The 12,606-nt window shown below is 44.9% G+C and overlaps 1 protein-coding gene across 4 annotated transcripts in view; it reads left to right on the forward strand.

Annotated features, from left to right (window-relative positions):
- Positions 1–12,606, forward strand: part of WDFY4 (WDFY family member 4) — a 257,556-nt gene that overhangs the window by 73,199 nt on the left and 171,751 nt on the right. For all 4 annotated transcript variants that reach the window (XM_050959877.1, XM_050959876.1, XM_050959875.1 and 1 more), the window contains 4 exons: positions 8,124–8,338; positions 9,871–9,983; positions 11,401–11,608; positions 11,942–12,018. In XM_050959877.1, coding sequence (XP_050815834.1) covers positions 8,124–8,338; positions 9,871–9,983; positions 11,401–11,608; positions 11,942–12,018 — 613 coding nt within the window. The remainder of the gene's footprint in view (positions 1–8,123; positions 8,339–9,870; positions 9,984–11,400; positions 11,609–11,941; positions 12,019–12,606) is intronic.

Below are 12,606 nucleotides of genomic sequence, written 5' to 3' on the forward strand. Positions count from 1 at the left end.
CTGAACTAGCAGCTAGTGCTTCTGAGGTTTTTCTGTCTCCTAGCACCACCCATGATTATGATGTAATCTCCCGAGCTTCACTGGTGATGGGTGACACACAGTAGTCTGAAGCTCTGCCATGGCTGTGTCAGCTTTCTGGTGCCAGCCTCTGACACATTCCAGGTATTGAGCAGTGCTGGGAGCCCACTGGCGGAGTGGCGAGCTACTCAGGCATCAGGCGGTCATGGTCTTGTGCAAAAGCTGTAGCTCAAGGATCAGTGACAGATAAATAACTCCCTGTGATGGTAGAGTGGTAGCAGATAGAAGGGAAATGAGGAAACGTCTTGAAAAGCCAACAGGGGGCTGTGGTGCTGTATGTGCACATCACACTGGACACAGCATGTCACCTATTCTTCCTTTCCCATCCATACGCTGGCTTGGTAGTCGTCTTGGAGGTGGCTGGAATGTTTTATGGTTGGACCTTTCTGACAGTGGGTCTCATGTGCATAGGGTATCTGTCCTGTACACGGGCAGTGTCCTACCTGCCAGAAAGAGAATGGGTTTTAGCGTGTTTGGCCGTATGAATGCTCCTTCATTTCTGCTTCCAAACAAGGAAAGAACCCTTGCGCTTGGCTCACTATGTATTCTGTGCCTGACAGACCAGGAAGCAGCTGCAGCAAGGAATGGAGATGGCAGGTTATGTTTTTCAGTCCCTAACCCTATACCATGGTAGTGTTGTGGAATATGCTCCCTGCGCCCAATTCCACTCCTGCCGAAATCAGTGAAAGGGCTCCCACTGAGTTCAGTGGAACAGCACTGGGCTCTCTCTGCCCATAGGGACTCATACAGCTGGCTGGCAATGTGTGCTGGTAGTGCTTGTGCTTTGTCACACGAGGCACATCTGAAGGCCAGAAGATGACAGAAGGCAAAGGTCTCCTCTGATAGCTCTGCAGTGGATCTTGACACAGATGTTCAGCTTTCCCAGAGGTAGGAGCCTGTGTGTAAGGAGAATAAAATGTCAGTCAGAATCCACCACAAAGGTCTGGGAGAAGGTTTTCGGCCCAGAGTTAAGGCTGAGTTGAACAGCATGTTGTTCAGTAGCAGGGATGGAAAAATGGGTGGGCACTGAGCACCGCTTTGCTAGTCTGAATGCTGTGTAAAGACATTTTGGGATGGAGCATGGAGTTATCTTCCTGAAGGAATCAGTCCAGCTTCATATACAAATCCTTCCATTTCACCAAAGTGGGGAACCAGCAGGCGCTGCTCTGCAGAAGCATTAGTGGAACTCAATAAATATTAATGCATTCTGATTCTGACCTAAGGAAATAGGATCCATTCCCAGTTGGATTTGCTGCTTCTTGGTGACCTTTATCAGACCCAAGCAGTGATGTGCTAAAGTAACTCTGAGCGTGTCAATGTACTGAGAGTGGTAATAAGTAGCAAGACAGACAGGAGATTCGATCTCACACAACAGCCTTTTCTTCTGACCTGACCAGAATGACAATTAACAGCTGGTGAGAATAGATCTGTGGTTGTGTGTTGCAGCCATCTCTACTGGCAATTAAAAAAACATTTGGATGTCAAATGAGACATATGAAAATTTGCTAAAAGCCCTTCAAAAAAAAAAAAAAAGGCAGAGGTGCTGTTTGAGTCTTTAAAGGAAATTTATCGAGCATCACGCATGTGAACTCTCAGCCCTGGTACTTTTGCATACTGTGTGCATTCATTGTAATGACCACATTTATGCAAGGCAAATATTCTCTTTCCTTAAATGCAAAATCATCAGTGTCAAAATGAAATTGATGCTTATTTGGAAAGCTGACGACAAAATAAACTTACTTACCGTCCCCTCTAAGCAAGCTTTGTGGCACAGGGCACTTGCCACAGAAGGATATTTATATTGAACTTTTATAATTGCTTCTCCTCTCTAAAGTTATCTCGGCATTTCCTGCTTTCTAGATGATTTCCCAGGACGAAGCCTTTCAAATGCCAAAGTGTCACTGCCGGGCCTAGTCTTTGTGTCACAGAAAGATGCATTCTGTGCTCTTGTCAGTGAACCAGGAAGTACAAAGAATGTATTGCCCAGGGGGAACACCACTTTTTAAAATGTATTTCTGTGCTGAATGTTCCTTGTGATCAGTTTGTATAGTCATTTTCAGTGATGACTGGGAGTGGAGGGGGACTTAGGAGTTGACTCTTTCATTGAAACCTGTCACAGTGTTCATCATTTAATCAATCTTGCGGATTAGGTTTATCACTGCAATCTGAGCTTGGCCCAGTTTTCTGTTTTGTGCTGCGGTTACCTTTAGCAGGTCTCTCTCGTGATCAGATTGTATTTGGGAGCTTGTGTGTGACTCAATTGTATGGATAGAGGAAGACGGCTGTGCATTATCAAAAGGTTGTGCTGACTCACACGCTCCAAGCATACTGAAGTCCAGAGAGGCAGACAGGGATTGTTTTAATACCCACTTGCATCTTTCCCAGTGATGCTGCTTTTAGGCCTTTTCTCACTACTTTGCCTTTGGATGTAGTCCTTGATTTAATCATAACCAAATGGTTTGTTCTTGTTGCTAATGTTCATAGCAGGGCTCTTCACAAAAACTGCACAACTGCACTCACCAAGTAGTGAATTGCTGCTTATAAAGTTGTGGCAATATCATAATTCACCACATTTGTGTTCCCTAAGATATTATTTTGATATTTGACACTTCTCTGCCCACAAGCATTTATTATTACGTATATTATAGTAGCACCTAAAGGACCACAACCAAGATCGGCGCCTATTCTGCTATAGCCTATACACACACAGTAATAGATAATCTCTTCCCCTAGAGGGTTCATAATCTAAATAGACAAGACAAAGGGGAGCGGGGGAAATGGAAGCCCAAAGAGGAGAAGTGACCCACACAGTAATGACACTGTGAAGACTAGAACTCAGCTCTCCTGGCTCCTACTCTAGTGCTTTCTCCACTAGACTATACTGTCTTTTTAAAAAGAAGAAGGTGTGATTTAAAGTGTCATTATCATAGAACCATATAACGGCAGGCTGGAAGGGACTGGGAGAGGTCATCTTGGATAGCCTCCTGTGCTGAGCCAGGACCAAGGTAACCTAGACTGTCCCTGCTAGGTGTTTGTCCAACCTGTTGTTAACAACGTCCAGTGATGAGGATTCCACAACCCTCATTATAGAGTCTATATTCTGTTATAATCTCTGTTCTCGTGGCGTAGCATTTTACACTGGTGTAAGTGACCAGGGGTGCTGGAATAATGTGTATAGGTGGGGTGCTGAGTGCCATTGAAATCCTGTGTATGATGGAAACCACAGGGGTTGTGGCAGCCCTCCCCCTCCCCAGCACCTATGTAAGCGAATACCCAAGATGCAAAGCAAATGGAGAATCTAGCCCTAAGTCACAGAGTTCAAGGCCATAAAGGGACACCCCAGGTAATCTAGAGTGACTTGCCTAAGCAGAGCCAAGAACTGAATCCAGATCTTCCTTATCCAGAGCCATAACCACAAGGTCACCCAGCCACCTCCAAGCACCTCCCCCTCTAGCACTGATCACTTCTTCCTGGGGATGTAGGTGAGTGCTGTATCCTTCCTTGCTGCCATTCTTGCTTGAAATTGCTAGGGTGCCTTTAATTCTGTGTTCATACATTCATTTTAACAAGTGAGTTGCAGATGAGAGAAACCAACAGCCAGGTGTCCTGTGTGTAGAAGATGGATTTGGGCAGCATTAATAATGGAGTAGCTGAAGGACAGAGAAGTGCCTACCCTCGTGGCTGCCATGTATCAGGGTATCTTCCTGTTCTTACTGAGCTGTTGAATTTTCTAGGATTGCCAGACACAGTTAGTGGGGTGGAGATGCTAAGGGGTAGATATCTCCCCTCCCATATGGAAAAGGGGATCAGCTGCTGTCATAGCACAATTTCTTTGGAGTCCATTGAGACTCTTCTCTTGGCCTTGGATCTCTGTGTGTGTGTGCGCCAAGGGGGTAAGGGTGGTGAAACAGCCTGGGTGGAGGCACATCATCTTCTCTGTTAATGCCACAGCATTCCTTAGCTTACAGTAATACACTCTGTAAGGGGTCTCCATCTGAGGTCAGGGTTCCATTCCTCCTTGGGTGCTGCACTGCCAGGTCCTGCAGGGAGATGTGCCTGGGGCACAGAGCTGGACAGATGCATGGGTTGGGGGAGATCTACAGGGTGTGGGGGCAGGTCCTGCAACCTGTTTTGGGGAGCTGGGAGCCAAATCTTCCTCCCGAGCACCTCCCCCTCAGGTTTGACCCTGAAAGGAGGGGAGCCAACTCAGCTGACTTGTCTTGCTTTGAGTAATGCCCATGCAAAGATGTCATAGCATCTGGAGGACTGCAGGATTGACTTAACGTAAGAGTCTCTGTGCAGATGCTGTCCCAATTGTAACAGAACAAAAAAAACCTGCAGCTGGTCTGCACATCACTGTGCAGCTCTTACCCTGGGGCAGTGTAATGTGCTCTTCACACTCTCCATAAAAAACATCCAAACTCTCTGGAATTGCCCAAACTCTCAGAAATGTACATTTCCTTAAAAATCAGGCTCCAGCTATGGGATCTTCCAAGAAACCCTATCAAATTATGCAGAAATGTTCTCTTTCTTCTGCGCCTTTCATCCAGAAAGATCCTACCGGGCTTGATTGACTGTAGATCAGGATTACTACATCCACCTATCAGGCCAGACTCTGAGTTCTGATGGAACAGCACTACACAAGAACTTAAAACACAACATGGAAAATATAGTATTCAGCCGAGTCTGCAGGAGGATGTTAGGGAAGCAGAATGTAATTCAATAAGTTAGACTTTGGATGAGACCCCAGGGTTAATACCCCTACCCTTAACTTTCCAAGGGGTTTTGTTTGCTTTGATTACTAATGGTTAAGTCCCTAGTTGTACATTCTTCTAAAAGGCAGCACCTCTAGCATCCTTAGCACCAGCCTGGTTCGATGCTGATGTGGGGTCGGGAGGGCATCATCTACTGATTCCCCAACAGGAATTACTGCGGCACAAAGAGACACGTTTCATCCTAGCCCTGACTCCCACTTAGAGTGTGAGATTGAATACAAGGTGACAGTCCCAGCAGCCTTTATCTCAGTGCTGCTCTATACTCTGAAGCTGTGGTGCAAGCCATGCCATTCCTTTAAAAGCTCACTCCAGAACTTCTCATGAACCTTGCTGGGTGCAGGAGCCTCTGGAACAGAAAAGAGAGCCCCAGGAGCACATGGTGAAAAAGCACAGTTGAAATGGTTCATCCAAAGAAGTCAGACAAGCTATCTTTGTCTCCATATGTAAGTGTAATATGTACAATTGAATTCATAGTGCCTACTTCCCACTCCCCCTTCTCACCACACATGGATGCTGCAAGCCATAACATATCAGGAGGAGGGATAGCTCAGTGGTTTGAGCATTGGCCTGCTAAACCCAGGGTTATGAGTTCAATCATTGAGGGGGCATTTAGGGAACTGGGGTAAAAATCTGTTTGGGGCTTGGTCCTGCTTTGAGCAGTAGGTTGGACTAGATGACCTCCTGAGGTCCCTTCCAACTCTGATATTCTATGATATGGCTTTAGTTGTACTGTGGCATGACAGAGCCGAGTTCTGAAAGTATTGACTCAGACAGTTCTTACTCATTAATGCCAATGGGTAAGCTCCTAATTAGTAAGCTGTTGTGCTAGAGACAGACTGTGTCTCATGGCTGCAAGAGGGGACTCGAGTTCTGGGTTCTCATCCCAATTCTGGCAGACCTGGCTTGGTATGACTTACTTGCTGTGGGAAACATTTTCAAAAGCACGTAAGTGACTTAGGAGCCAATATCTCATTGAAAGTCAGTATGTTAGGTTCCTACAAATGGGATTGTCAAAATGTGCCAGGTGCTTAACTCTCAATAATTTCCAGGAGAGTTAGGCACCATAGCTGCTTTTGAAAATCCCTCTGTAAGTGCATCAATGAGATATAGCATCAAATAGTACCTCCCTCAAGAGTGTGTTGGGAAGTTACATCAGTGAATGTGTGCAAAGGGCTTTAAGTTCCTTCCATGAGAGGTGCTGGGGGAGTGCAAGATTTATTTGTTGTTTTGTGGGTCTCTGCCTATCTCATTTTTAAGCCCAAGGGGACAGTATCCTGTCGAAATGAATCCACACTTTGAACCTTTCGAGGCATTTGTCTGTCCCCTAACAAACCAAAATCACTTGGAGGGAAGAGAAATTCAACTACCAAGATTTGAAGCGATGAACTGTTAGGAGGAGGAAGCTGGAACTACTTAAGAATGTTGGGCAAATTACTAGATGACATTTTGCCCTCAGACTTTAATCTGATGCAGAGCTGTGAGCCCTGCTGTGTTCTAATTGAACCTCCAGTTCCCTGACTCATGGTGCAAGTAATATGTGTTAGGAAAATCAATCCATGTATATGGGGAAATGTAGACTGGTTTCCTGCCACCATTAACATTTTCACTAAAAAACCATTTTACTGGAACTAATATTCCTGAAAACAGCACATTTTATTCAAAACAAGACAATCTCGGTATTGACAGCGCTGTTGTGATAATGAGAACGATCAATTTTTTTGTACTCCATTATGGTTCTATTGGATTTATTTTGGAGTAAACCTATAGTTTCACTTAGCCAAGATCTGTATCTTTTTTATTTTTTTTCAACTTTACACCGATTGTAAATAATAATTTTTTTCATCCAGTGAAAGAGTAAGTGAAATAACAGCAATACAAATATGAAAGAGTTCTAAACTAGACATTCATTTCCACAGCTCACCCAATCCTCTTGCTAGAAGAAAAAAATGTATATTGGCTCTGGAAAGGGTCTTATAAGTGTAGTGAGAGAATATACGTTTCTGCTTGTATAAAGATAAAAGAATAAATAACGGAGATTTAGAGCTAGATTTCTAAACAGCTTTATTTCCATTGAGACACCAAAATAAGGGGGCCAGATTGTCCAGAAAGCTCTGCATGTTGGGTGCTGGGAGCTGTCTTGAAAATCTGGCCATCAAGATTGCAGTGGGGGCTGCCGAGCAGGCGCTCAGCACTTTTGAAAATCTGACCCTAATTTAGGATACCTAAATGGGAGCTGAGCTCTTTTGAATATCAGGCCCTGACAGTGAGCTTTGAACATGTCAAATTCCAGCCCTGAGCTCTTCAGAATCTAGCCTACATTGGTCAAAAATGTGACTCTCCTGTTACTTATACCAGTGTTATACCAGTCTAGTGAACTTGGTGGAGTTATTTCAAATTAACATTGCAAAATCAAGCCCAGAATGTGGACATCAGCAATATTTTCTGCATGTCTGATGCCACTGGACATGTCATCATCTGTAATTCTTTACTAAGTAAAGTTTGTATTAACTATTTCCTTCAACAATGTTTAACACATCCAAATGCTTCTCCAGTGAGAGATGCCCCAATCTTACAAAGATTTATGGTGATATAGACTATAAGCAGTTAGTCCTGCAAAGTCCACTTGGGTCTCTGGGCCGTCCTACATCCTGGCTGGCCTACAAGCTGCTTCAAAAATCAACACAAGCTGAGTTTTTAAAAAGTGCTTAAGAACAATTGAAGGCCTCCATTCAGCAAATCACTTAAGCGGTGCTTAAAGTTAAGCATGTGCTGAAGATTTTTAGTGAACCAAGGCCTTAATTCATGGTTGTTTCTAAAGCACTGAGTAGGCCACATCAGTGTGACTGCCCATGTGCTTGAAGTTAAGCATGTGCTTACATGCTTTGCTGGATCAGGCCCTGTGTATCGTGAGAGAGCAAGTGGTGTTATCTCTACCTTTACCCTGGAGAACTGACTGACTGCTCCCCTAGTCCCTTCACAAACATGGTGTTGCTGCAAGAGAGCTTTGCCACAGATGACTGAGCAGTAATCAGATGGGAGAAGATGGCTGGGCTCTCCTGATGCTGAATATTATGGCACAGCCACTAATGCATTTAATCAAAGCAGCATTGGTGTAGATGTAGACACTGATCCTGCAAGTTGTTGCTCATGGGTGGACCTCTGCAGCTATGGGTGCATCTCTGGAGCCCATTGAAATCAAGGATCTGCATGGAGCCAGCCTTTGGAGTTAGGGTCTTAGACACACTGATACCAGCCTTCTCTTTGTTTCAGCTTTCCCAGGAAATCCAATGCGCAGTGGCTGATCACATCCAGTCCTTGGTGAAATCGGAGAAGAGCCGTCAGGTGATGTGCACATCTGGCTTGCTGAGCACCATCATAACCTCCTGTCATCATGCTCTGAACAATGATAGCCACCCATTGCACCTGCCTCTCATCAGGATTTTTGAGAAGCTTGCCTCACAATCCATTGAGCCAGATGTATTAAGGTACTGGATCTGTATTTAGCAGAGTGGTTTCACAGTGTCTTTCAGCAGTAGGTCTTTGGATCCTTTAAGGAAATGGGCAAACGCAAACTAGCACTGTGATTCAGCAAGGCACATCACCAGTGGCATTAAGTCCCAGTTCGGACCCCTCACAGGCTTAAAGTTAGGGACATGCTTGAGTAAATTGCTGAATTGGGACCTAGGGTAGTAATTCTTTGTGTTTCTGTAGAACCTTCCACCCAGGGATCTCAAAGCAGTTGACAGATGTTTGTTAATTAAAGAACTGCAGTACACTTGGGAGGAAAGGATTATTTTCATGTTTTTCAGATGGTGAAACTGAGGTGCAAAGAGACGCAGTGATTTTCCCACAGTCGCACACACTGTCAAAGACAGACCCGGGGTAGAACCTGGAGTCATATTTCTCAGTCTCCTGCTCATATCAATAAACCGCACAGTCTCCATTAAAGCTAACAAGCAAAGGCCAGTGTGGAGTGGACTTTGGAAGGAGTGGAGTGCAGGCTTTGTTTGAATGTGCACCACAAATTTGTCCAGATTCTGTGAACATATTGTGCAAAGCTGAGCTGTAGATTGTTTTCTTGTGAGATTTCTAAAGCTTCCTCCTGGTCTGGCTGGAAATTCAGCTTTTCTTATGGCACTGTGGAACTTTGTCTGCATATCACAGCCAGCACCAGACAAAGCAAAGATCTGAGAGAGAGAAAAATACTGAGGAAGATATAACCAGCTTTGTAGTGCTAATATTAGGGATGTTGAAATCAGCGATTCCATCACATCATATCTGAAATGCAGAGGATAATCAAGAGGCCACTGATTTTATAATTATCTTGGGAGAGGTGATTTTAAGAAAGTCTTCCTTTAAGAGTTTCAGATGGCTCCCAAGATCCTTATGAAATCAGTGGCCTCTTGATTATCCTTTGCATTTCAGATGTGGTGTGGTGGTGTAACTGATTTAAATTCATGCCCAGGCTTGTGTACACACAGGCTTTTCTGTAGAGCTGGTAAAACAGCTTTCTTTCTTTCTTTCTTTCTTTCTTTCTTTCTTTCTTTCTTTCTTTCTTTCTTTCTTTCTTTCTTTCTTTCTTTCTTTCTTTCTTTCTTTCTACCAAAAAATAAGAGAAAATCCATTTCATGCCATTTTAAACTTTTCCAGGAATTTTTGAAAAAAGAAATTGATGAAAATAATGAATACGAAGATGTTTGTCTTTTTTCAAATGTGGCCTCCCCCTTGCCCGCTCCCCGCCTCAATAGAAAACAAGTTAGAAAGTGAGGGATAAAAGAAGATTAAACAAACAATATTTTCTTTAATTCAGGAAATCTTGGAAAATGTTGATTCTGTCAAAAAGCCTTTATTTTGTGTGGGAAAAGCTTTAGAGTGTGATTTATATTTTTTGTCCCACTCTGCCTTTCAAAGTAAAGGTGGCTTTACTAGCTAGAAGGCAGTAACCTCAGGGCTTTGCTGTGTATGCATTGATGCCAGTGCTCCCATATATCCTATACAAAGGTGTTTGTGTTCTCAGGCAGTTCCTCTGGCTTGGGACCCCTCCGCCAACCGTGACTGAGGCATGCAGAAACCCAGCTAAGACTACATTGTGTCATGAGACTAGTTTGTGTAAAGCAGCTTGCAGTGAAGGTGAGAGCAGCAGCGTGGAGAATGGCGTTAGTATTCTGGGTGCACGTGCCGGGGAGGGGAAGCTGCTGCCAGACCTACTTGCTGAGAAGTCAGGCACAGCACAGATCTAGCGTGCCAGAGAACATTAGTCTCTAGAGCAGGCCACTGTGACAAACTGGTGTGTTGATCAACAGCAGGAGCTGAGCCAAGAGCGTTCATAACTCAAAGCATGAGGTCTGATAGCTTGAGCTCATGATAGACTCTATCCCTGAGGCTGTGATAGACTCAAATCCTCACACAGAGTGGAATGCCTACAACACACTGACTGGGGGGTTGCACTAGCACATCCAGCAGCACTCCTCAAAGGTCTGTGGCCTACTGAGCTAGGGCATGGGCATACCTGCCCTTTCCTGTGGGTCTAGAGGGAGTGCATCTATACGGAGCACTATTCACTTTGGGCAGCACACGCCCAGCGCTCCTTACTGGAACAAGACCATAATGATAGCATTCCTACCCCCCTCCACATGTTTTTCACATGCGTCAGTAACCCCATAAGGGGAATGGTGGTGGAGAACCAGCCCCACCACAAACTCAGCTCTTGCCTGCCCATTTGGTTTAGCCCTTTAGCTATTGAATAATGGAGGTGAGGAAAGGGGCCAGCAGGGTTAGGCACCTGTCTCGAGGAGAGGAGAGGGCAGGGAAGTGCACACCTACCTGAGGAGCTATGTTGGGGAAGAAGAGCTGCTGCTCAGAGCTCTTCTTGCGGACCTCGCCTACAATTGGAGGATGCTTTATTGTCTGAAATGTTTTTCACTGAAAAATGCAGGTTTGGTGACACTGAAATACTTTGTGAATTTATGCACTAAACCATTTGTATAAAAACAAAAAAAACAAACAAAAAAAACCAACCTCACCACCGCCAGCTTCCCACTGCCCCAATGGCAACGTTTTTTTTTTCAGCTTGAACGGATGTTTCTTTTCAAAATTTCCTTTAATTTTATTTCAAAGTTCAAAAATGTTCAAGAAACATCAACATTGAAACCAAAAGTTTCAGTTTTGTCCAAACAAAAAGTTTCATCTGATCTGAAAGGAAACTTGTTTTGGCTTTTTTACGATTTGCTGCAACATTTTAAAAATTTCAGTTTCCATTCAAAGTGAAAGAATGGCTTTTTTTCTGATTTTTCAAAATTGCTGACTGACTGAAAAATGGATCAGTCCCCCAGCTCCACTCCTATTTCCTTCCCTCCTCCTGCTCCTCCAGCAGCACCGGAAAGGTTTCGGCAGCCCACCAAGGACTAAATTGAGCAAGAGAAGAGAAGCCATGACTAATAAGATACTTGCTTTGTGGCTGCAATCAATGAAATGGGAAAGAAGCATGCTACAGAATGGAAGCAATGACAGTGCTGTGCATTGCTAATGATGGCCATTATTGTCCTAGATTCAGGAGCAGCCGTGCTGGACAAGCCTGTGGTTCCTCAGCTAGCCACGCAGACCACCAGTTCCCCATGGGTGTCCAGGGGCTCTGCAATAGCTCTCCAGACATCTATGAGTCTCATCTCCATGACTTCGCCACGGAACTTCCAGCCACACAACACTTCCTTGGCACCGTCCTTCGTGGAGTTCGACATGTCTCCAGAGGGATATGGGTATTGCTGCAATTCATGCTGCTCTTTTTATCACTTTACAGAGCCTCTGGTCTCTTATTTTAGACCAAACAAGAGAGTCATAACAGAGTCTCCTGCTCCCATAATTCCCCTCCGTGCAGCACTGCTAGCAACCACACAGCCTGCCCACAGCCCTCCTAGTGATGGCAGAGAGAGTCTGCCATGCTGTTACCCTCATCTTCAGCGTAGACCCAGTGAGGGGCCAAGGCTGCAGGATTGTAGTCAGTGGGAGGCTGGCATGTGGAAGGAGCACAGAGCCAGGTCCTTAATGGCTTGCCAAGACAGGCTTGAATTTCTGCTTTCTTTGTTTTGCAGCTGTTTGTTCCTCCCCACGCTCTCCACTGTGATGGGCCCCAATGTGGAACACTCCATCTCAGGAGGGATCGGAATGGGTAGGTACCTGCTGGTTCACATGGAGCCTTCTGAGAGAGGTGAGCATAGCCCTCCTGCTCTCTGGAATCCTGCAGTAGCCAGAGATGGTCATATACAAGATCACTGCTTCAACTCTTGCCTCACATCCTCCTCTGAGGATAGAACTCAGGCCTCTCTCTGCAACACTCCATGCTGCAACATCTGCTCTGACAATTAGGAGTAAAGGGGTGACTTACGGCAGGGCAGATACCAGGAAAACACCCTAACAGGTGAGATCTGTTAGACTGTGGGATGATCCCCCAGAGGAAGGGACGGAAGCTGCATCACTTGAAACATTTAAAACTAGACTGGAAAAAACACTTGGAAACATCCTGTCTGTAAGAATCCTGCATTGGCCCCTAGAGGAGCTGCTAGGTCTGCTCCATATCTGACCTCTAGGATTCTCTGAACTCTGGGGAAGCTCGGTTCCGATTCCAGATCTGGACTCCTCAACAGGAGGCACATCTCTAAGTGTCTCTCTCCTCAGTCAGTGGCCTGGTAACCCCATTTCTCATCAGATAATCCTGGGCCACACACATCCTGTCTGGCACCATAATAAAAGAGGCTGT

The sequence above is a fragment of the Gopherus flavomarginatus genome, chromosome 6 (assembly GCF_025201925.1).
Source record: "Gopherus flavomarginatus isolate rGopFla2 chromosome 6, rGopFla2.mat.asm, whole genome shotgun sequence".
Lineage (NCBI taxonomy): Eukaryota > Metazoa > Chordata > Testudines > Testudinidae > Gopherus > Gopherus flavomarginatus.